At 42.7% G+C, this 24848-nt stretch overlaps 1 protein-coding gene across 4 annotated transcripts; it reads left to right on the top strand.

The window, feature by feature from the left end:
• The first annotated feature begins 646 nt into the window (after positions 1-646).
• On the top strand, positions 647-20018 carry cpm (carboxypeptidase M). Of its 4 annotated transcripts, XM_067489872.1 has the most exons (12): positions 647-771; positions 880-1203; positions 1338-1443; positions 6793-6972; positions 8076-8173; positions 13076-13248; positions 14961-15060; positions 15956-16061; positions 16674-16844; positions 17558-17710; positions 17859-18007; positions 18262-20018. In XM_067489872.1, exons 4-12 carry the CDS (start codon positions 6807-6809, stop codon positions 18517-18519), a joined length of 1374 nt encoding a protein of 457 aa, XP_067345973.1. In that variant the 5' UTR covers positions 647-771; positions 880-1203; positions 1338-1443; positions 6793-6806; the 3' UTR covers positions 18520-20018. The 4 variants fall into 4 exon arrangements, with proteins under 4 accessions (XP_067345973.1, XP_067345974.1, XP_067345972.1 ...); XM_067489873.1 differs by lacking the exon at positions 647-771 and having other exon boundaries at positions 812-1203; XM_067489871.1 differs by lacking the exons at positions 647-771; positions 880-1203; positions 1338-1443 and adding an exon at positions 2830-3132.
• The last annotated feature ends 4830 nt before the right edge of the window (positions 20019-24848 follow it).

Genomic DNA, 24848 nt, shown 5'->3' with positions numbered 1-24848 from the left:
GTAAATGAAGACTCTTCTCTGTGGCCTTCGGCTTCAGGGAAAACTAGTGAATCAGCATCACTGTGTTCTACTAAATGAGGTTTCAATTACACAGAGACAGATGTGTATCGCTGATGTACCTGTCGCTCATCCCTCCAGCTTCATTAACTTCTTGTTTCTGAGCTTCGCCTCCCATCTCCTTGACTGTGTCTGTTTAAATGAGTTGTCAGTCAGCCAGCTGCAAGCCCCCCTGCCCCCCGGGCCACAATTACGCTGACATTATTACCTCAACGTACAAGACTGAGGATTAGAAGCCCTTTCAGCTCTGTCGCTTCACTTTAATGCAAGCGTAAGCTGAAAAGGGATAAAACTGCACCTGGCACTGACTGAAGGAAATATTAACTTCAGCTCTGATACAACTAGAACAGAAGAAACTTTTCATGTCCTAGCAGGTTTCCTGTAATGTTGAGAGTAGACTGCATTGGCAGTTAATGTTAGAAAGTTAATGTTCTGGAGAGTTCTGTATTAACATGATGATAAAAGATTTGTGGTTGTGAACACTACCAAGAAATTCATTTTCAGAAACTTTACTGATGATCAGTGAGATGTTTTTCAGAGATTTTATGACTTGATATTTGTTTCATTTTTCCACCCACAGTCATCCTCTCATTCCCCCTCGGAAGCATCTTCAAGGACTGTGATCCTTAAAACATCTACAAAGATCACGACCCCTCATGAATGACGCTGTCCTTGTGGTCTTCCTCTCCGGATTTGTACAACCTACTTTAGACAGTGAGTTGTACAATCTTCATTAGCACAACATCTCTTTTTGCTTTTTACATCTTCCTATAATCCTCTGAAACCTGTTGAAGGCCCATTCAACCTTTCCATCTCCCTAAGGATTCATGCAACCCACTCAGGGACCTTTACAACCTCCTTAACCCTTTCTACAGCCTCATCGAGGCCCACAGTGTCCTCTGTGACCCCTATAATCTCCTCCAGTTCCCTACAAACTTCTGAGGCACCTCCACAACCTTTTCAGTCCAACTTTAACACAACAGCACCACACAGACTCCTTAGAACCTGTTCCAGGTCTCCCAAAATGTATTTAGTGAAACCTACAATGTCCTCAGTGACCCTAAACAAGTCTTCAAGGACTCCTACAACCTATTCAAGAAGCTCACCACCTCCCTAAGGACCATAGAATCCTCCCAAAGACCATTTGTAAGTTCACAGTTTGTTTTAAAAGTACAAGTACAACAGTGTCTACTAGTTTTTAAGTACAGTTTAAGCTACAGATAGTAGGAGTTCACTATTTCTATTCTCAGCGGGTTTGCATGGATATTTTTATGTTGTAGTTCAAGGATGCAGCCGGCAGATGGCATTAAATCACCACAAATCCAACCCGAGTCTCTGATTGGTGACAGTGGGACGTCTTCCTTCCTTCCTTCAGAAACTTTTAAGGTCCTGTGGAAACTGCTTCTGTTTGACTTAAGTTCAATGTTAGATTGGTTGAGATAAATATGTTGTGTGTTTGTATGGTTAGAAAAGTGCCCATAACTGTTACAATTTGTTATAACATCCATTAATCTTTAAACTTTAAATGTTCTTTTGCAAACATGCAGCTTATAATGTTTCTAAAATATATTTATATGTAGTAGAAATCTATCTGCACAAGATTACATAGAAAGCATTAGTGCTCTTCACTTAGTCACAAGCTTTTTTACTTTGTGTTCATGGTTTATTGTGTGTTTTATGTTTGTCTTGTTAGAGTCTTGTGATGCTGTCAGTGAAGAAGCATGTATTCGTTCCCGTAACCATTACAGGAACCAAACTTCAAACCTGATAAATAACATTTATTTAGAAGTAATAAACCATCCTGACAAAAGTACATTTAAATATCAAAACAATACTAACAAGAAAATACACATAAATACTTGAAGAAGGGTGATTATCTTGGGTTAAAAAGCAACATTAATATAAAACCAGGCAGTGATATTTAGAAGGAAAAGGGCTAAAGACATTTTGTAACACTGGTTTGGTTAGTTGAGTTCTGATGGAATAAGTTTCCTGCCACTTGGAGGCACCAGAGTAGAAAATATCGATCTCTGAGAACCAGATGAACCTGGGCTGACTTCACCTGCAGCAGTTAAATAATTTACCAGTGAGGTAGGTGTCCTCAGTCTCCCGCTGACTTCAGGATGAGGTCTTTGAAACCAGTAATTACCAATAATTACAGGTCAGTTCTACACGTTTTTAAAATCATGAATTCATTTGTCAGTAAATCACAAAACTTAAAAAGTCCCTCATGCAATCATACAACATTTGCAAGTACCTCTACTGGTTCCTCCAGACCCACTAAAACATTTCAGGGGACCCCTGTGGTCTCCTCAAGGAGTGATCCGTGTCCTCACAACCTCTTGAGGGGCCTAAACCTGTTTCTTCCTTCTTACTGTTTGTAACAACCTCCTCATGGACGACAGCGTCCATGAAGATCACCAGGACCTCCTCAAGGATTCCCAAAGCCCCAAGACCACCTCACCACAACCTTTAAATATGCCTACAGGCTGTCCAAGGTCACTACAACACTATTCATTCCAAGAACTTGTCAAGTTCTTCAAAGCAACTCCAACTTTTTCAAGGATTCTAAACCTCTTTATGGAAACTTCCAGACTACATTGTCTTCAAGTATTCCCAAAGCCTCTTAAGTGACCCCCGCAACCTCTTTAAGGTCCCTACGCCCTCTTCAAGGAGTCGTACAGGAACCTCCCTAAGTCTCAAACACTCTCCTCAAAGCCCCTTACAGCCTTCTCACAGAAACCATTGGCAGCGTCCCTTTGCTTCACTTTGGGATCTTTACTTTCAGTCACTTCCGATGATGATGATGATGGTGATGATGAGCAAACGAATCATCAGTTTCCTTTAGAAATCTGTCGGATCTATGATTTACAGCGCCGTGTGAGTAATGCATGGCGCGCACCCACACACACACACGCACACACGCGCGCGCGCACACACACTCTAAACCCCGCCCCTCCCCGGCCCGGTAGTGAATGACTAACGTGCACTGAGGGCAGCGACAGGCTGATCCAGACTCTGCGCTGTGAAGGAGCCGGACTCTCGTCTCAGTGCCGGTGTCAGACAGCGGGGCAGGTAAGATGTGAAGCGGGAAGCGTCGTGTCACGAGCTGACGGTGAACTTTAGTGATGTGTGTGTAACTTTGCTCCGGTGGCTCCGTTTTCAGCGCCGAGGTGGCGACGTTACTTGTACAGGTGCCGCACTGAAGGATCCAGTTTGTACTAATACTCCACCACTTTCAGCTTTACTTCTTTTGCGGAGTCAATAATAACCCTTCATTTTTTATGAAAGCAACGACTGACTCATTGATTTTCTGAGAGCTTTTCTTGCGCGAAATGGATCCAACATCATTTTAAAACCACTGCGCGCTAATGGAAACCAAGTCAGCAGCAGCTCATACTGAATCCGGATGCTCAAAAAAATACCTAAAAAACATTCAATTCAATCAATTATCGAATTGATTATGTGCAAAGAATAAGAAAGATTCAGCATCGCACCAAATGACTGCTTTGAGTCCATGAGTCAGTAAACTAATCCAATATTTGAATCATTTTGCGTAAAGCACCTTTGTTATGTAAAATAACATATGAAGGCTGCTTTCTTTCCTGCACAGAGGTGAGAGTCGTATGTACTTGTACTCTTCATGTGTTTAACATTTATTTTACAGAGATACAAAAATAAACATGACATGAATGGTTTTCACATATAATACAAGAAATAATTTAGAGAGAACGATGGCGGCTGCACTACTGAAACAGCCTAAATTCAGTTTCCTCCAGGCAGCAAACCTATTTAGACCTGTTTTAAAAATCAATTTCCGACAATTAACATATACATACATGTTCATTCTTTGTGACAAATATTTCGGGGGAGTTGAAAATGGTTTCTGAAGAGGATCAGTGGGTGTCATCCACATGCTACACCAGCCCACAAAAGTGCCACCTTAAGGTGACCTGACCCGGGGCCAACGTTTTTAGACCAACCAGTGACATTAAACATGCAGCGTCTGTTTGTATGTTGAGGAAAGTCCTGTAGGTTTGTTTTCCAGAAGCAACACTGTGCAAAAAAAATCTAATCAGCTGATTAATTAGGATGTAATAACTTTCTAATCAGTCAAATCTAATCAATTGGAAATCATATGCTACTCAGCACTATTTAATTGCTTACTCCCAGCTTTACCTGCTGCTACATTAAACACGTATGTTATTCTGAAATACATCAGTCTACATGAAGAGTCCTTTTATCATCTGTCCTTTAAAGAGCCGCTTCAGTGGTTTTCAGATTTTTCCTGTAGTTGCGGAAGAACAAATAACATCTGCCTTTTCCTTTTTTGCTGTAGAACACCAACGTTAGAGTTCTTATTATAACTCTACATTTTCAGAATGTGAACTCTGAGTCTTGCTTGATTTGAAGTAGTTTTGGGTGCTGATTATCTTGTTATGGCTATGCACTGGAAGGAGACGCCGATCATCAACAATGGCCAACGTAGAGTTTAAAAAAAATGACTGGCATGTAGGTTCGTTAGAGGCCCCCACGTACGCTAGGATGACGTCATTATGGGATGTTTTGTGAAACTGTTGATATCCGTTAAAGGGGTTTGTAGTCTTGGTCAACCTGCTCCTCCAGAACCCTTCCAGATGACATCATCTGAACTCCTGATGATCAACAATCCGTTGTCTTTATGTTCAGGCTCACAGGGGCTTGGAGCCTATGCCAGGTGTCACTGGCCAAGAGGCAGGGTCCCCCCTGGACAGGTCTCCAGGGTGTCTGTCAGGTAATAGACAATGGCTGAAATAATAAGTAAAATAATAGATTAGTTGAGAGACCGGAAAATAACTGATTTATCACAGGCCGATTTGCCAAAAATGCCTGTTTCTGACACTTTCCTGCAATGTCTTTGTTATTTTGAATCTTTTTTAGACAACTAAATCAAAATGAGGTTTCTGTGCATTAATTACTTGATATGATTTTAAAAAAGTAGCAAAAAACATTAGCACAAACTAAAACATTTAAAACGGATTTGAACATTGTGAACATGATTATACACAGAAATTAGATGAGCTAAAACACTTTTTAATAAACCAGGAATAAAGTGTTGTCATCTAATCAGGTCTGAAGGAGTTTAATGTCGGCAGCACTGACGCCACTGAGCTGTTCTCACAATCAGTGTCTTACTGTATTTTCACTAGATGATTCTGTCATCAGACACAGTTCTGGGTCTGTGCCCAACAGACTATTGACATGTTTAAATAGTCACAGCAGTCCCCACATTCCTTGCTCATGACTCCATGTTTGAGGAGACATAACAACTCTGTCACCAGCAAATAATAACATGACGATTTTTATTTTTGCTGTGACTGTCTCTGCATAGAAGGTAAGAAATAACAGAGAGGACATAAAACCTGCAGTGGGTGAGGGGAAGTACAAATTGATATATGCTAACTGTCAAATATTTGGTTAATGGATTAATAGTTTCTATAATTTTTGAACATTTCAGGTTTTAGCTTCTATGTTTTGTCTACCTGCTACTTTTCTCTGTTTTATATTATTGTCAAAAAAATCGTTGTGGGTTTACACTATTGGATGGACAAAAGGAGTCATTTAATGATGCCACCACAGACTCTGAGACAGTAAATTTACAAAAATAATCAGCAGAATAACCTATTTGAAATTAATATTTAGCCGCAAATATATGAGGTTAAAATCCAACAATCCAAAATAAAAAGTCAGGGCAACTCGTTTGTCATCTGACGCTGACAGTGTCCCTGCAGGGACCTGCTGAACAAAACTGTAATCACGATAAAACGCGGCTTTACATTTCTAAACACGCAATTTTTGACGTTAATAGAAAGTGACAGCTGCTCAGCAAGTCAAGTCAAGCCAAGCTGCAATTCAGGACAGACGACACAAACGCTGACAAAACACACAGCATGAACCGAGTCATCTGTAGGTTTGGAAACAAAAAGGCAAAAGAAGTCCCAGGTATTATTCAGAACACCTTCAGGTGCAAAGGAAAATAGTGCCGACTCATGGGACCATAAAGACAAAATAAAGTCAAATAGACTGATCAAATGAAATGTAACATTCTGGTTTGCTGGTTTGCTCTTTCTCTCGCCCTTCTCCTGAAGCATGGACTCTCTATGACAGCTTGGACCTTGGGAGTTTTGATTTTATATAATCAACATCCATATATTACATAATCAAATCCAGGTCAGCTGGCTTAATGCGAATGTATAGCTGTGTGTCATCTGCATAAAAACAGTACAAGATTTGTACTGAAATTCAAGCACGGTGCCACTTTACACTTTCACAAATAAAAACAGAAACCGGTCCAACCAGTCTTTATTTAATAAAACACGTTATGTTTTTGATGCCTGTGATGTGAGACACCTTTGCTGACATATTCAGATTTCAAAGTTTAATCTCTACCTTGGAGGCAGCAGTTGACAAAAGAGTAGATATTCTGGGCTTTTAATCATGTGACACGATGTTCATCTTTAAAGATAAAATGAAAACTTTCTCGAAAAGAGGTGATAGAAAATTAACCTACAGGATTTCTTGGAAACAATGACTAAACATGATATAGATGACTACACAAAGATCAGGAAATGAATAGAATATTTCACATGCTGTAAAAGATGTGTGAACGTTCTCATATTTCATGGACGATCTTCCTACTTTGACCATCTTGTTATTTAAAACTGGACTTTTTGTGTTTGTTTTTCCATCCTGAAGCTTGGTCTGCAGTGATGTCGTCCCTCTTTCTCTTCATCCTCCCCTTCCTCATCCTGACCGCCGGCTCAACGCTGGACTTTCGTTACCACAATAACCATGAGATGGAGCAGTACCTCCGCCAGATCAACGCCTCCAACCCAGACATCACACACCTGTACAGCATTGGCCAGTCCGTCAGAGGTACGTTATTTACCTCATCTTTTCATCTGCTGATTATCTTCTTGATTTATCATTGAGTTTATCAAAGAGCACAAACTTGTGGAAAGATGGGTCATTCTTCTGATTAACTTGCACCATAAACAGCAAGTGTGATGCAGTGTATGGCAGTTTAGATGTATCTGTTCATAAAGTACATAACTTCCTGGGATTCACAGCTAAGATTCTAGGAAACGGGATGCGTGATGAAGGATCTCCCAGTCAGTTTGGTTGCATGTTTCTGTCGACTTCTGAGTCTAGAAATAAAAGCTGAAATGTTGACCTCTTGCCTCATGTTCATCTTTTGATGTCAAATGTTTTCAGTCTACAGCAAAAATAAAGGAATTGGCCTCGCTGTTCCAATACTTTTGAAGTTTAGCAGTAATTGTGTTCATCCTTCATAAAAAGCTTTTGAATTCTGCAGATTCCAGTACTTTTTCGTACACGTTCACACACAGGAGATAATGGTTGAGTGATTAGGTGCCGTGTGTGTGTGTGTGTGTGTGATCATAGGGTGGGACTGCAGACTGAGGTTAACTTATTGTGGGACGTTCTAATCTGGCTAATTTTACCCCCCACACACACACACACACCCATCTAATCTGAGCTAATCTAGGACACCAGCTGGCCTGAGTCCAGCCTGTGTGTCTGTTTGGAGGTTTATGTGTCACCTTCCTGCAGCTCAGTTTTTCCCTCATGTTGCTGTGATGACTCACACACGCTTTCCTGTAGTTTAGTTCTGTGCGGCACGTCTTTCTAGGGGTGTGTGGGCAATGTTAACTCAGAAAACCATCATCGTGAGGACATTTTGGTTGGTTCCCAGAAAGGCTGTTTGAGGTTTAAGGCTTCGGTTTACGGTTAAGGTCAGGATTAGGTCGGCCGTTGTAGGGAGGCAGGGAACGCATTATGACAATGAATGGCATCACATGTATGAAAAGACCTGTGTGTTAAAGACTTGCTAAGGCTTGCAGAGCTTCATTCATTCGTCTGTACTCATGACGCTCCGAATTGTTACGGTCCACACGGAAACTGCACAGAAAGTGACTTGTATGGATGTAAGAAGTGTGTTTGCTCTGTGTGTCTCTCAGGTCAGCAGCTGTGGGTGTTGGCTCTGGGTCTCAGTCCTCGCCGCCACATCGTTGGCATCCCCGAATTCAAATATGTGGCTAACATGCATGGAAACGAGGTGAGACAACACACACACACACTCTGAAAAGGTCCCCTCCCTGCTGACAGGAAGCAGGACAAAAAGGAGATCAACAAAAGCCATTCAGAGTCAAACATGCTCCATACACACTTTTGTATTCAGACAGACTGTGTGTGGTGATCTGTATTATTCTCAGCTCAAACGGACAGCGTGCTGAGTTAATCACATCTCTGCTGCTGCCAGATATTCTACATATTCAGTGGACACGGGTGAAATGGACACGATAAGCTTGATCAGTCCGTGGATGTTTTCCCAAGCCGTGCCTGAGATGTCCCGTTCACAACAACGGGACGAGACAAACCCCACAACAAAAGGTCTCTGACGGGGTCAGACTTCTGCCCTGATATCCTCAACAAAACCCTAAATGGGCACATTGCACCAATAACTATTATAAATAACGACAGGGTAAGAAGCTAAGAAGACAGAAAAAAAAGTCTGGCAGTGACATTATCACCGGGCCTCTCAGTTGGACACATTTGCAGACGGACCTTCTGGCTGCTGTTCAGTAATTTTAAAAGCACAACTGGAGGCAAATGCTACAAAAATAAGATCAATGTTTTAATTTACTGGAACAGTCCTTTACCCAAAGTCACTGAATCGGACAGAAAGCTGCTGCTGAATGTTTGTTTTCCTGGAAATGTCAGTTCTGTTTTATTGAGGTTCATCTAATCAGATATAATGTATAAAGTACACAAAGTCCATACTGCGAGTACATGACGGAAGAAGTACTCAAGCACAAGGTCAGTGTGAAATCATTTAAATCCATGTATTTATTCTGGATCCAGGAAACAGACTCTCCTCTGATCCCTCCTCAGTCCAGCAGCCTCTTACACCAAAACCGTAGTGAGCACAAGGTCACTTACTCAATCTGTGAAGGGCAGATTCCAGACAGCAGAGTGTGCAGTCTGTCTGTCTTCAAGACACTGAGACACAACAATGTCCCTGACTGCACAGTTTGACATCAACCCTTACAGTCACTCTTCAAACTTTAATGGTGTTTCAAACATCAGTCGCAAACATTTCAGGCAACTCTATACCAGCAGCCAGAATTGAAAAGTGTGTAAAGGAAACTTTAGCAACCTCTGACCGGCGTCTGGTTGCCACGGTGACAGGTGATGGTTGACCGCACTTGGATGTGTGTGAAAGTCAACGGAAATGTCTGTAGATAGACAAGTCACGCCCGGACACACTCACCGGGTTAGCAAACAGAACCAGTGGAGTGTGTCGCTTCCAAGGGAACTTGCAGAAAAAGACCTTTTCAGTGAGCGAGCACACACACACACACACAGACACACACACACACAGCTAGTTTTTAATGTAAATAGACGTTTCTACTGAAGAAACTGTCATCCAGTGGTGGAAAGTACCAAAGTTCTTTGTTAATTTTAACAAAGCAGTAAAGTTGCAAAGCCAGAATAAGGAGCGAATACGCCTTAAGGTCAGTAACAGTCCCCTTAAAGGTCAAACAAGCTTTCAGCAGGACACCACGTGTGTGAGCTCTCACCTGCATTGTAGCCGTCCCACACTGTGGGGGCGCTGTGGCCTGTACGCAGCAGCACATTAGAAGGCAGCGTAGAAGAAGAACACGGTAGGAGCCAAACACTTAGTTCTGTGTCAAAATCCATAGACACTTCCCAGGCCCGTTGTTAATCCTTCCAGCATGGTTTAGTTCTACCCCATTGTCTCCTGCCTGTTAGGACATGTCCTCCAATGGGATGTTCCAAGGATGCATCCTAATCAGATGTCCGAACCATGTCAACTGGCTGCTCGTGAAGAAGAAACTTATTTTGTCTGCTTATATTCCAAGTTGTATTCATTTGGTCTTTACCCAGAGCTCGCTTTTCTCCACTAAAACAGACTGTTCTCTGCCTATTGATCTCGAGCTTCATTTGCTCTCACTTTCCAACACGACCCAGAGATACTTCCAGTCCTTCACTTCCGGCAGCGACTTACTCCCGAGCCAAAGAGGGCAATCCACCATTTCCCTGCAGATAACCACAACCAAATGAAATACGTATGATTCGTATTTCTTTTCCCATCTGATAATCAGCGGTGCAGCTTAGTGTCTGTTAGTCTACCGCTTTATTCCTGACTGCCATTGGGTGGACTGCCGTGATGTTCTGTGTGGTTCATACTAACTTCCGAAACAAACAGACCCTTTTTCTCCACGTTCTGGCAGAACTTGTTTCAGACTCTTACAGTCTGTCTGCAAATATTTTTGACCCTGAGTATGTTTAGTGACGTCAAATCAAACAGATGTTTTTCAGCAGCTTTCAGGTCTAGTGTGATGGATTTGCTTTTTTGCCTCTTGCCCTTTAACGAATTCATATTTTTAATGTTTTAATGTCATACCATGAAAATGGTCCATCCAATTGACCTGACACACAAAAAAAGAAACAGCTTCCAGTGGATTAACCAATAATAATGTTAAAATAAGTAAATATACAGAGTAGATAATACGTAAGACATAATAATCAATTATTGATACTTTTTCTTAAAAAACAAGCTAAATATCTAAATACTGTGCAATGCCAACATCAGAGACACCTCTTCCAAATGTAAAGGTGAAACATAACAGCTCCTCTGATTCACTCACATTCCCTTGAAAACCTGTTTGTGATCTAATCTACAGATCTCCAATTAGCATATTTCTATACTCTTGCTATAAAAGTCGGTTCAGACATTCCTGTTCCCCCCAGAAACTTTGAAAGTCATCCGACTGTTCATCTAGTAAAAAAAAGAAAACTGCAGAAAAAACTTCAGAAAATGTTAAAACATGTTTTCACTTTCTTTTTATAGGTTGGTGGTCAACATTTGTTATTTATTTCAACAGTAAAGAGCAGGGAAAGTCTGAAGCTACTGTAGGTTTGTCATTTTTGTGAGCTCACTACCAGAAATTCCTGCCAGCTGTTGAAGTATGGGATCATGATTTATGTGAGGAGTGAAAATGCTGGATAAAGGCCAGCGAGTTCACAGGATGAGCGACGTTTCCCTACACACCCACCGCTCGTCAACACTTATCTGGTCTCAGTATCGGCTTTGTTTATTACCATTCATTGCGTGTCTGTGTAAGCATGGGGGCGGGGGGGAAATGAGGGCGAGCCTGCTTTCCTGTGTTTTCCAGATGTACACATGCTCCATTGGTGGGTTCCACCTTTACTTAGTGCAACACGGAGCCTGAGCTTACATCAGCTAATGCACAACTGCATAAACAACACTTGAGCAGTTTGATCCTGTTATCTAAACCTGCTTGGGTTTAGAAGGAACCCAGCCGTCTCCTGCTGCTGCTGATCGGTGGGTTTCTAATGGGAACTGTGCACGAACAGCACTTCAAGCTTTGGTTTAGACCCGCAAATATTAAGGAGCAATATTTGAAGGACACATTCACTGATTTTGAACTTGCTTCTCTTGGTTCTAGTTTGAATAGTACGTGCCTTCAAAAGTCCCTTTGACTTCCCCATATTAAACGATCTCTGTACTTCTAGCCTAAAAAATGGCAACAGATGCTCTCACCAAGGAGTTTATCATGGTCAACCTGCTTTTCCAGAGCGCCGCTCAGCTCAGCGGAAGGTTAAAAGCATTATTGTACATTTAGGCCCTAAACTAAAGCCATAGAAAGCAAGTTGAATATTGGTGAAGTCGCCCTGTAGGAGCTAATGCTGTGGATCAGTATGCATCTCGCCCCATAACGTCCCATCCAGCCCTGTTTAATAAAAGCAACCTTCTGTTCCACTAAACTGCAGCGGAATTACATATTTACAGGAAGCTTGCCTGGAGGCGATGACTTGTTCCTGCCATGGCAGAGTGGGGCACAAGACTGGATCTGAACTTGTTTTTCGGTTACGCCAGCACTTAAAACGTTGGCCTCGCAGACATGCAGCATATTACTGTATGTTCACCACTGATTTCTCCGCACGCGTTGCAACATCACACAATGACTCCTCCACTCAGCTGACATGCCTGTCAACGCTGATCCGCTCTTCTGCACCCGCCACTTCATTCCAATGGGATGAGCCCTAAAAGTATTTGTGTCATCACGTTATTATTGGAAGAACAGCTGAAAGGCGACGATGATATTATGATGGAGACGATCAAGAACATTTGATGTTCGTCCGTGATTATAGATGAACATGTTTTTATGTGTTGGAGCTCTATGGCACCGAGGACAGAGATACGTCCGATACTGATACTTAAACGCATTCATTGTTAGTTTTGGTCTTGTCGTCAGGTTTCGAGTATCCACCACGCTGATCCTTTAAGTATAGATGGGCGTGTGTTGTAGTGTGGCTGCAGCACAGGAGAGAAGAGGCTTTGAATGAATGAGTGGTGCAGGAAACAGAATGACAGCCAGAGGCACAGCTAGTCTTGACATGTGTGTGTCTGTGTGTAGCGGTGTTTGAACACATACCTCTTCTCCTTTCCCACCCTTCTCTCTTTCTCCCTCCTGAGGCCCTCATTCATTCACAAAGTGCTTTTCACCCTGCCACCCAATCGGCCATCTGCCTGAGGAAAAAAACTGCCTCTTGCTCGCCTCGGATTGCATTTTCGATTCCACGACGTCAGTTCCTCCTCCCCCGCTGTTTCCATCCAGCACACGTTGGATACAAATGGATGAAACTCAACATCGCCCAACTTCACTCAAAGTTTTGTCAAATTAACACGAGAAACATCTTGTGGTGACTGCGGTGCTGTGGTTTAACGGAGTGATTTTAACTGAGCCGTTGAAAAATTGAATTTCATAAAGCATCCATCTCCATCGTCATTGGAGATTTAAACAGATTTTTAAAGATCCAAGAACTTTATTGTCACTATGGAAGTTTGGGGTTGCTGTGTTTAATGTCTTGTGAAGTGATAGAAACTCTGTGTGTGTGTTGCCTGCAGGTTCTTGGTCGGGTGCTGCTGCTCCAGCTAATTGACGACATGGTGCGTGGTTACCGTAACAACGAAACTTGGTCGCTGCGGTTACTGAACAGCACTCGCATCCACATCCTCCCGACGATGAATCCAGATGGTTTCGATGTGGCGGACACAGACTGTCAGTACAGCCAGGGCAGGTACGGACACACACACGAGCCCAGCGTCCACTAGCTCCTCAGGAGGACGAGAGAGACCGAGAAGAGCGCGTTAACGCCTCAACATTAGCCTGCAGAAGCTCCCGGAGAGGGAGAACTAACAGCAGAGGACCAGTCCCTCTTACACATCTCACATGTAGGAGAGGACAGCGTCAAACCGCAGGTGTTGGGAGTAACTTGGGTGTGTTTTGTAAGCAGCCCTTGAGCTGTGAACGGTGACTGACAGTTTAACAGTCACCTGAGGGACAGTTGAATTGTGAAAGTGAGAAGTGTGAAAGAGCTTCCGGCGTGTGAAAGTGTGAGTCCCTGCAGCACTGGAGCTGTGTCTTTTCATACAGTTAAATTGTCTCCGTCAGTGTTGAGCTCAAACACTTGTTTGGTGTGCAGAGCATTAAGCCTGGATTAACACTGAACGGCAGAACATTTCTCTGTTGCTTTTAGCTAATTGTTCTGAAATTCTGCTCCAGAAGTGAGAACCCGTCATTCAGCGTGTCCTCTGCTTTCCTAACAGTAGTGTGGATGTGTTTCTCAACAACACGAGGCTCACTCCATGTGTTTAGACGGGCAGGTCCATGAGTGTGTGGAGGGGCCACAGCTGGTTCAGACACGTCTGTGATGGCACTGCTTTAAACATGGACAAATCTAGGTTACCAATGTTGGACACACTCTGCTAAATGTCTGTAAAACAAGGTGTGTTTTACAGTCGGATCCCCAGACTGAACTTCTACAAATGAGATGGTGTTTCTGGTTCTTTGTGTCTATTTCTACTCTTTTTCTGTCTCTTTGGGAGGATTGTGTGTGTATTTTTGTGGGGATTTGTGCATTCTGAGTATTTTTAGTTTTAGTATTTTTTAGTTTGATCAGCTTTACTTACTGATGCTCTCTCAGCCACTGCCTTTACTTTAATGCTAGTCCAACTTAAATTAGCCTGTCTGTCCCTGCTCCGCCATGAATTCTCTGGTGCTCACTAATCAAGAAGAATAGTTGACACACTTGCTGCAAGTCTAAAGCCAGCTTTTACCAACTAGTGTGTGAACACATGCAACACATTACAGGGGATATTTCACAATATACCAGGACATGACGAAATCTATTTTAGTTCACTGAGATTAAAAACACACTCAGAGTGTGTGTTTGTTGCCTATAGACTGAACTATGCAACGCTCCAACGCCCAAAACACTCTAATAAGCAGGAAAGCAGAAGTTTAGATGCGTATCACACAAATTACAGTCACACTAAAAGCCTCTAAGCTTCATTTAATGGGACTCACACACTCAGGTCACCACAAGGCAAAGTGTTGCATCTCAGGGTTTAGACTTGGGTTGTGGTTAGTGTGTGTGTGTGTGTGTGTGTGTGTGGTCTGTTTAACGTCAGTCATTTCCAACCATATTAGGAAATGTTTCATTCAAATGCTTTAAAGTATGATTATTTCATCACTTTAGGACAGAAATCCACTTGTTTTTGGAGTTTATTTTTAAGAATTGTGTGTTTTTCTAATTGACTCTGGTGACCAGTGTTTATCATTTGTGTTTGAGCAATGACTTCATGAGCTCAGCAAAGCTTTAAACCCACCACCATCAGGAGAGAATGACGAGTCTGTTCACCTACATCCCTAAAAACATGTGTCATCTAATGAGTCAGTCGGTTTCCAGTCGGACAGTAAACAGTTGTTTTCTGTCTCCGTCTGTTTCAGGTATAACTCTAACGGTGTTGATCTGAACAGAAACTTCCCAGATGCTTTCGCTGGTCTGCGGGGGCAACAGCGTCCTGATGACGAGAAGAGGGAGGCAGAGGTTGGTCAACAGTGTGAAAATAATGTGATCAGTGTGTTTAAGGTGAAGCTGGTTTGAAGTACTTTATAAACTGTGAGTTAAACGAATTTTTTAAATGCTCATGATACAAAGCTGAGAGGGCATGAGATGGGGAACTTTTAAATAATTTTTGGCTCCAATAAAGCTTTGAAATCATTCAGAGCAGAAACGTCAAAAAGGTTGGAACCAATTGGATCTGACGCTGTTTAGTGTACTTCATAATAATATGGGGTTTTTTTCAGGTTCCAAAAAGTAGCTAGTATCTAAATGTAGTGAATAAAAGTTTGAAATTTGCCACTAAAATGTAGTGAACTCAAAATGGAAAGTAGCACAAAATGGAAATACTCAAGTGAAAGAGGTCAATCACATTTGTACTTAAATACAGTATTGAAGTAAATGTACATATATATGTTTCTTTCCAATACTGCAAATCTTAGCATGTGTAAAGTAGGAGAAATGTAAGTACCTCAAAAGTGGAGTTAAGTTCAACACTTAAGTAACTGTACTTCGTTACTTCTGCTCAACGTGTATTTGTCAGCTGAGAGCATCTTATCATTGCCAACCTGTTGAAACACTCTTGAAGGGTCTTGAAGGGTCCCCTTCAGTCGCTGTCAGGAGCTCAGGGCGAGCGATTCAACGAGCAGCAGCGAGAGATGAACACTGGGCTTTTTGTCCCTGTGGTTCCCCTCAGGCGACAAACAGGCTGCCTGCAGAAACTACTGAGGGATAAAACTAGTCAGTTAGTCCCAACTGGACTTTTCTGGCTGACAACTTGTCTCATTCAAATTCATACAGCTGCTGTTTTCCATAAAAGGCACTTTACCATCAGTCGTGAAGACTTTTCTTCTTCTGTCTTTTATTTCTCTGTGTGACTCAGGTCAGGGCTGTGATGGGCTGGCTGAGCACTGAAAGTTTTGTTCTCTCTGCAAACCTTCACGGAGGAGCTCTGGTGGCCAGTTATCCTTATGACAACAGCAATGGAGGTAAACACACACACACACACACACACACACAGTTGTTTCTTCTGGAAGTACTGCTGCGTAGTATTTTGTTTTATTGATCAAGTTCCAAGAAGTAGCTAGTATCTAAATGTAGTGAATAAAAGCCACTAAAATGTAGCAAAATCCAAATGGAAAGTAGCATAAAACAGAAAAAGTCAAGTGAAAGAGATTTGCAGTATATGAAAGAAACAGTGCTGTGTGTGTTAGTTTATTATCATCTGTAGTCGAGTGAGGATACGATGAGGCTCGAGCAACAATGAGAAGATAACTCCATAAGAGTAAATGGCCCCCACCCAGCCCCCCTTACTGACGGCCCCCAGCCCAGATAAAATGGGAGGGTTGCTGCAGAAGGAGAGATCGCCATCTGCTGGCAGCTGCTGACACTGCACCACAAAGAATTAGTGTGGGGATAAAGATGATGATGATCCAACTAGCAAATCAGAATCTATTCAGAATCCAGTACGACAGTGCTGCCATGACATTTCTCAGAGTGAAGCTCGTAACAAATTGACTGTGCTCCTGATCAGACAATTTGAAGTTTAACCAGTTGTTGTTACTGTGTTGACATTTGTCTGTTTTTGTCCATTTATCCAGGCAGCGAGCTGGTGGGCGGGGCCAGCGTCACCCCCGATAATGATGTCTTTGTTCACCTGGCCAAGGTGTACTCCCACAACCACGCCTCCATGAACACGGGCAACGGCTGCGCTGAAACCAGACCGTTCCTGGACGGCGTCACCAACGGATACCAGTGGTACCCTCTTCCAGGTGACACCGCCTGGCGGCAGACATCAGTGCTTGTCGCTGCATTAATCTGAAATCACTTCCTGTCTAAATTAAGATCTAATCCCCGACTGCAACTGCACAGATAGTTGGCATTTGAGCTCCCACATGTTTGTATTTGGCTGGAAACCTGCAGATGAGGACCAGGCTGAAACATGATGAGGAGCAGCTCTGCCTCCTCTGGTTTCCTGCTGCAGAAACCTGATCACTGACACCACCCGCTGCCTGAGAGGGACCTGAGCTTCCCATTATCCTCATCATCAGTCTAAAGCTCCCAGCTCTTTGCCTCTGACATGGGTGGAGCCACTCCTTCTAAATTACATGCAAACTTGTAAAATCACAAAAGAAAAAACTGTGGAGGGATCTTTCCTCCAGGACAGACAGCCCAATGTTGTATGCACAGAGCACAATGTGTCCCAGAAAGTCCACGTAACAACAGTGAGACCACATTACTGGACATACAGACACACACGTTTACACAAATCAGAATAGACCCGGGACAACAGGGATGTTTGAAGCAAGACAGCAGGACAAAAGTAACAAAACGCTCCCTCGTGGAGGACATGTCTCTGCACACACATGAACAGTACAGGATCTCGTGTCCCCTGTCTATCACGGCAGCAGGATGTCTTCAGTAGTGACAATGAATATGTTTAGTAATGTCGTGTGTGTTAATCTGAATGTGTGTGTGTTTGCAGGTGGGATGCAGGACTATAACTATGTGTGGGCCCAGTGTTTGGAGTTGACTCTGGAATTGTCCTGCTGCAAGTTTCCTCCACCCACACAGCTTCCTGGTATGTGGACGGAAAACAGGAAGGCTCTGCTGGCCTTCATCCAGCAGGTCCACCTGGGTCAGTATTTTCTCCTCTGTTTCCATAGCTGCCCTGACTCTTTACCGTCTGTCTGTGTGTCTGCTATTAACCTCCAACTCGACCAGGATTAAGTCTTTCTCATCGCCTGACACTATCTGTGGGTTTGTCTGTCCCTGTTCACATTCAGGGGTCAAAGGTCGTGTGTTTGACGGCTCGGGTGAGCCTGTGCAAAACGCAGTGGTGGAGGTCAAAGGTCGCAGGAATTTGTGTCCATTCAGAACTGACCGACATGGAGAATACTACAGACTGCTGCTGCCTGGACTCTACACCTTTACAGTAAACACACACACACACACACACACACACACACTCTGGTGGAAGAACGGGGGTTGCACAGAGATCCCTGTGGTTAACTAGGTTAGAAAAACATCCCAGTTACTGTCTATATGATTTATTGCGTCATTTATTATTCATTGTTTAAAATGTTACTGAGTTTTCATTGAGCATTTGTTGCTTGTTACTGATGCACAGCACATTATTATTCTCATTATTACATTTACACCTTTTCTTCTGGTCTCTGTTATTGACAGGTTTCCTATCCAGGTCACGAAGTTCTGACAGAGACGCTTAACATCCCCTACGGTCCTGATCAGTACTCGGCCATGAAGCACGACTTCCTGTTACAACGCATCACCCTGACTGCACCCAGTGGCACGGCCGATCACCCCACCCCTACCTGTAACTACTCATTAAAGCTGGAGGGAGGTGGAGCCACCACCAGGCCCACATGGACAGGACTGTCTGTGGGGCTGAGTCTGGTGGCGGCGCTCCAGTCCCTGATCGCCTGAAGTGGCCTGGCACTTGGACGGAGTCCTGCTCAAGTGCCTCCAAACCAAACCGTAATCCAAAAACTTTCTGAGGAGGTGTTGAACTCTGGAGTTTGGGGGCATAGAAGTCCTGGTAACAGGAGAGAGTGGGACGGTTCTGGAAGCTTGGTCTCACTTTGGTTTGTCCCAGCAGGAAAAGCACATGAACAATTTACAAAATAATGCTGAATTTAAATGTAGCTGCTTATTAATTTATTCTGTTTATCAGGGACCAGTGTTAATCAGGTGTAATGAAATGTACTGGTGAAACGCTGAGCTAACAGCTGATTCCTCACTAGCCTGTTTACGAACCCGAACAAAGTGACCGTTTGTCTTCACATTCGAGTCCATTCTTACAGTGGAGTAACCAAAGAGGCCTGACAGTGACTCCACCTGATTTACGTAAGAGATGTATTTGTCTTTCTTTGTGGAAAACTTTGACACCTTTTATTCCTTTAAAAAAATCATCAGTGTTCAGACAGTGGACATTCTGAGTAACTTCACAGGCCGCAGCATTTCCAGGGACAAAGATTTATTTAGTTACAGAATGAAACTAAGGCGGCACGGTGGGGGAATGATTAGCGCCTGCTCACAGCTAGAAAGTCCCCGGTTCGAATATTCAACCGGACACTGCAGATTTTTCCCATGGGAGTGTGAATGGTTGTGTGTCCTTGTGTGTCTCTCTGCGTTGGCCCTGAGACAGACTGGAGACCCTCAACGGGATAAGTGTAAGGATGGATGTGGCTGTTTTTATGCTGTGACCCAGCAGCTCACTTGGAGCCTTATTACTAACAGAAATTACGCTGAGAAGTGAAAAAAACGTACTGATGCTTTAATTCCTGTTTCCCTTTAATACCAGAGAGTCCGAGACCAGAAAAAATTTGAACAACAATTTAAGGGACATTGACAAAAGACAGGGGTGAACCTCAGGACACTTACAACATGAAGTTTTGACGACAATAGAAACACAAAGACTGATCTGCAAAGGCAGCGAGGACTTTATAGTATTTAAAAGGGGTCACAGGAGGAGAAAGGATCCAGTGCCTGAGGACTTTCTCTGCTGAGATGTGGAGCAGGAAGTGATGAGGTGATGCTCAGTGCATCACACACTGAATCCTGTTTTTAGAAATGCTAGGATTTAGGGATGTACGGACTCTCAGAATCCCCGTCTTAGCAAGGGTCAGAGGTCAGTCATCCTGCTCAGCATCACTCTGCAGCAGAAACTCAGAGGCCTCCTTCTTCCTTTTTGCCAAATATCAGGTTTTTGTACTTTTCTACTGTTCGGTGTTGAATGCTGTGCCATGTCGGAGCTGTGGTGGCTGCAGGCTTCAGTCACACCTCAAACATCCAAACTCGGTGTCTTTACTCTGTAAAACCCCACAGTGCTGCATGCTGCTTTGGACCTGGTCAGAATTAAACTGTCACTGCTCACCAAGTCTGGTCCTTGAAGGAAATTCTGTAATAAAAGGTTTTAAATATAATTGTGTTTATGGTGCTGATGTATACAACACAAACTCAAAATTATGTTTCTGTGAAGCACAATTATGTTATCTAAAATTATTCCAACAACCACTGGAGCAATAAGTCAAAAGTAAGTGAACCCGAGATCTGATAAAAACGTTTCTTCTTTGATGCCTTTTGTCTCACTCAACCATGTGTTGGTTTATTATCTGAGGATTTGGATTTAACAATAATAATGAGTCTCCACTTTAGATTTGAATGGTTCCCCATCTAAAAATTAATGGCCCGGTGGCAATATTTGACACTTATACAAGTAAAAGGCCCCTGTTTAAATGTGCAAACGTCAGAAAAGGTCAGTCACGTGTCATTTCCGTCGTCCTGTAATTGGCTGGTTTTTGGCAGCAGCGGGCTTCCGTAGATGCCGCCTGACCGTGATTACATTGCCTGCAGCAGGTGAAGCACCTGTGGGAAGCGGGAACACAAAGTTTGGAGAAAACATTTTGTAGACGAACTGCAGGAGGTGGCGGTCCAACGACAGTCAGCAGGTGTTTCTCACGCGGCGACAGGTAAGACTTCACGATTCTGCTCCTAATTAATGTAATAAGGTTTTTCAAAAATGAGTTTCCACTAGTGTCAGCACGCGCTGCACCGTGTGAAGTAGAATCACAAATACTAAAAGTCCGTTTGGTGTCGTTAGTTTTATTGTTGTCACTGTGACGGTACTTTGATCTTTGGAGGAATTAAGCTCAAATAAAACCAGGCAGAAGTGACGTAAGTGTCACTTTGTGCATGTGGTGAGTGTTTGTTTGCGCGTGTTCACTTCTGATACTGTGCAGCAGAGAAACGCAGGATCCGAGTCTTTGGACTCGGATGCGTTTCAGTCAGACCGTAAAGTCTTTTGTTTGAATCCCGCAAACACGTGGCAGCGCTGCCTCTCTGTGTTCCGAACCAAGAACTGCACCTTAAAGTCCAGAGACCGTGAGTCCACGTTCACGTGCTCTTTAGAGTGTGTGTGTGTGTGTGTGTGTGTGTGTGTGTGTGTGTGTAGTAGTAGTAAAGGATCCCAAACTCAGGTCGTTGAACAATCACAGGTGCTTCTCAGGTTCCACAGAGTATTTTTTTTACTCTGATGAAGTTTGTTTGTTTTAAGCTGTTGGACGTTCAGGTGGTCGCTCGTTAATCTGCCCACTAAAATATTGGGAATTGTTCCACAGGTCTCACACAGTCCTGATGTAGAACTGAGGTTGTAGCTTTAAAGTTGGGAAAAGCTCCGTGTTACAATAATCTGATTACTGTTTGTGTAAACTGGAACTAATGTGCAGTAAAAACCTGAGCACGGACTCTGTCCATACGTTGGAAAGACACGATCCAGGACGAGTTCGTGTCGGTGCCAGCTTGTCTCTGAGCCTTTGAACTCAACAATCAAATGGGCCCAATGGTCCCTGATCCGTCCATGTTGCCCCCCCCCCCACACACACACACACACAGGACAGACAGCCGTGAACACACACCGTCTCCTCCCTCTCAGCATCATTTTGATCCTCCCTGTGTGCTGAGCAGTGAACTCGCTAGAAAGTTGCGTTTTTTTCCTCTATCGTGTGTCCTCAGCCTGTCTTCCTGTTATGAGCTTCTTTTTTGCTCTCTGAGGTTTGAGTTGAGACATGGGATGTGGGAACTCCTCACGAAGCAGCAGCGGTGGACGTCAGAAACTGTTGAACAGTTTAGCTCGATGGCTAAAAGACTAAATTTAAAGTGTTTTCTCATTTTAACACGTGATGGGACAGAAGTTACACAAATGATGTGCTTGATATAAAAAAGATTAAGTTCTTCATGTTTGCAGTTCCCCTTTACCTCCTGTAATTAATGTGGACGTAAAGTTTTATGTACTGTTGGACAGGGACACGTTACAGTTTGTCTCATCAGTGGACATTGTGCATGTTAATGGAAGTTACTTTTGCTGATTTTTGCATGTCTGGTCTTTTTTGGGTTTTTTTGCTTGTTTGCTTCTTAAGTTGTGTCTTTCTGGTTGTTGTTGTCTGTGTTTGCATTTGTTTTGGCTTGTTGATCAGTTGCTTTTCTTTTTTTAGTCCCTTTTTTTGTCTGTTGTTTTTGCATTTGTTACTTTTTGTTTCTCTGGATGTTTCTGTCCATTTTTCGTCTGTCTGTGGTTATTCTTTGTCTTTGGGGTCACGCTGTGATCCTTTGGTTTGTAGTAGTTTTGCATCTCTTTTTTTAGTTAGACTTTGTTACTTTATCAAAAATTGTTCTTCAGTTTTTTTATCACAAATTAAAAAAAAACTCAGACTAATAAAAACTTAATCTGTGTTTGACCTCAGGTTGCAACGAGTCTTCATCAAAAGTGTGAGTAGATTTGACCTGTTTCAAATACATTTAGGCCCTAAAATGTGTTAGTGTGTGTTTTAATGTGTCTGTGTGTCGACAGATCAGACGAGCGGATGCTAGAAGACGACAAACGAAAGTGAGTCGGTTTTTAGTGGAATCGGGTCCAGAGGTGAAAACTGCTCGTGACAGAACAGAAGCTTTGTTGTCGTCACTCAGCATATTTGCATATTACAGTGATATTTGTCCTCTGCCCTGGGGGAAGCAGTGGACAGCAGGCACAGAGGAGGTAGAACAGAGTGTCTCAGCCGAGGACACATCTGGTGGACAGGCTGGGATTTGGTCTTTGTCCCAGCTTGATGCTCCCCCCACTGAACCACCGGTGTTTCGTGTTACAATAAATAGAAATAAACTGAGTGATTAGAGTTTTTATTCATGTGGAAAACACGAGGTCATTTTTCATCTCTGAGATTCAAATTCCACTGAAACGAGTTCATAGTGAGTCTGATTTATTCAAAAGTCAGTTCACCAGAAAACATTTTAGCAAACTCCACCTTCAAATATGCAATTTAAAACTAACCAGTTCTAATGTGTGTGTTGCTTTGTGTAACAGGAACTATGGAGGCGTTTATGTGGGTTTGCCCACAGACCTGAGCAGGATTCCTCAAGAACAGATAGGAACACTGAGAGGTAGCACACACACACACACACACACACTTCTCCGTGTAACAATGTTCTATTGTTTTTGAGCAGCACTTTGTGTTTGTCTGATGTTAGTGGTTATAAGAAGACATTTCTGTTAAAATGACAGAACGAGGGGGGTCCACAGCGTCTTTTCCTCTTCCTGTCACTTTGTGGTCCTTTGATTGTCTTTGTGGACATCCTGTGTCGCTTTGTGGTCCGCTGCCCGTCTTCTCGGTCATTGTGCATCTCTTCCCAAAGTCTTTTAGCCTTGGCAGCATCAATCTGTCCGCACTGAGCTGGTGACTCCAGTCTGCTCATCTAGTGCAGTTGTTACAATTAGAATGAGTCATTTAGGCGACAGGTTTATTTAAAGCGTCGTACAAATGAAGCAGCAGACACTAGGACAAGCTATGGGGTTCAGTGTGTTGCCCAAAGACATCAGTACGTGTTGAACATGGTTGTGTATGTATAGAAGTACTGTGTATATAATTACCACAACAGGTGCTTTATATTTGGTGTGTTTTTAATTAAATGTCCTCCACGGAGACGCGATGTCCCTCAGGAGGCTGCTGTGAGGACTGTAATTTTATTAATGAAGAGACGAGTCTGTGCATGTTCCCGTGTGTGGTGTTGTTTACTTTAAAGGATATTTCATGTTTTCTCAATAACTGGCAAATGTAGTTTCAGTAATTCCAGGAAACGATCACAAGCTAATTTGGAGTGAGACCCTGGAAAATAAATCTGATTCAGTGTCGTTTAAAATCATGAGGTCAGTCACTTAATATGTGAAGCTGACAGTGGCCCCCTGCAAAAATATGAAAACCACAGGAATAAATTGGATTAAAACCGTGAACAGCAGCGTATAAGTGTTCTTCACACGCATCCTTCAAAATAAAAGCTCTCAGCTGCCTGATGTGAGTTTCAACAGGAGTAGAAATGGTTGTATGTTCACAAACGTAACCTGAAGCCAACATAAGCACAATGCGCATTCAGCTGGTATAAATGTTCTTTCATCGTCAGTGTTATAGTAAAATAATCAAAATTAAATAAGTGCAAATATAGTGAATATAGCAAACTGTCTAGGAACAAAAAATTTTTGTGTTTAAAGCCGATTTGTAAAAAGAGACAATATTACAGAAACGGTTCACATGAACTTAAAGATGAAACCAGATCACTTCTAACCAGTTGAACACTGATCTGATTGTGGTGGGGTCTCTCTGTGTCAACTGACAGACCCTGCTGTGTTTCTGCATCACCATTGGTCACAAGGTCTCAGCAGAGCATCACACCGAACGTGGATTAATGCGCTGCTGAAGATGGTCCCTGACAAATCTAAGTAGCGTTTTTTGTCGTCCGTAGCAGCCAATAAGCTAAAAGCCACAAACGCGGTGGAAAGTTACTAAACCCTGAGAGCAACTAACAGGTTATTGGTTTTACTGTCTTCATTTTCAATCTTGATAAAAATGATAGTAAATGTAGCTTTACTTGTTTGGGATTTTTAAAACACTCGCACTACTGTGATGACGTCAAACATCTTAGCATTAGAGATTTAAACAGGAACGTTATGAAAGTCATGTTTTACATGTGAGTGGAGTTTGCATTTATGTTTCCCCTCATGCGATGTTTCCCATACTAGATGACTACAGATTGTAGATGTGTGTTCAAGATCTGCCATCAGTCGATCAGCAGAAGTCGTATTTTTTTTATTTTACTGACTTTGGATTGATGTGATGAAACAAACCTAAGTGAGAAATAACGAACAGATAAATCAGTAACTAAAGTTGAAACTTGACATTTAATTTTTAAGTGTATTGGGGCTTAAACTA

This window comes from Channa argus, chromosome 21 (assembly GCF_033026475.1).
Source record: "Channa argus isolate prfri chromosome 21, Channa argus male v1.0, whole genome shotgun sequence".
In the NCBI taxonomy this organism is placed as follows: Eukaryota; Metazoa; Chordata; class Actinopteri; order Anabantiformes; family Channidae; genus Channa; species Channa argus.
This window is presented reverse-complemented; position numbering and strand designations above follow the sequence as displayed.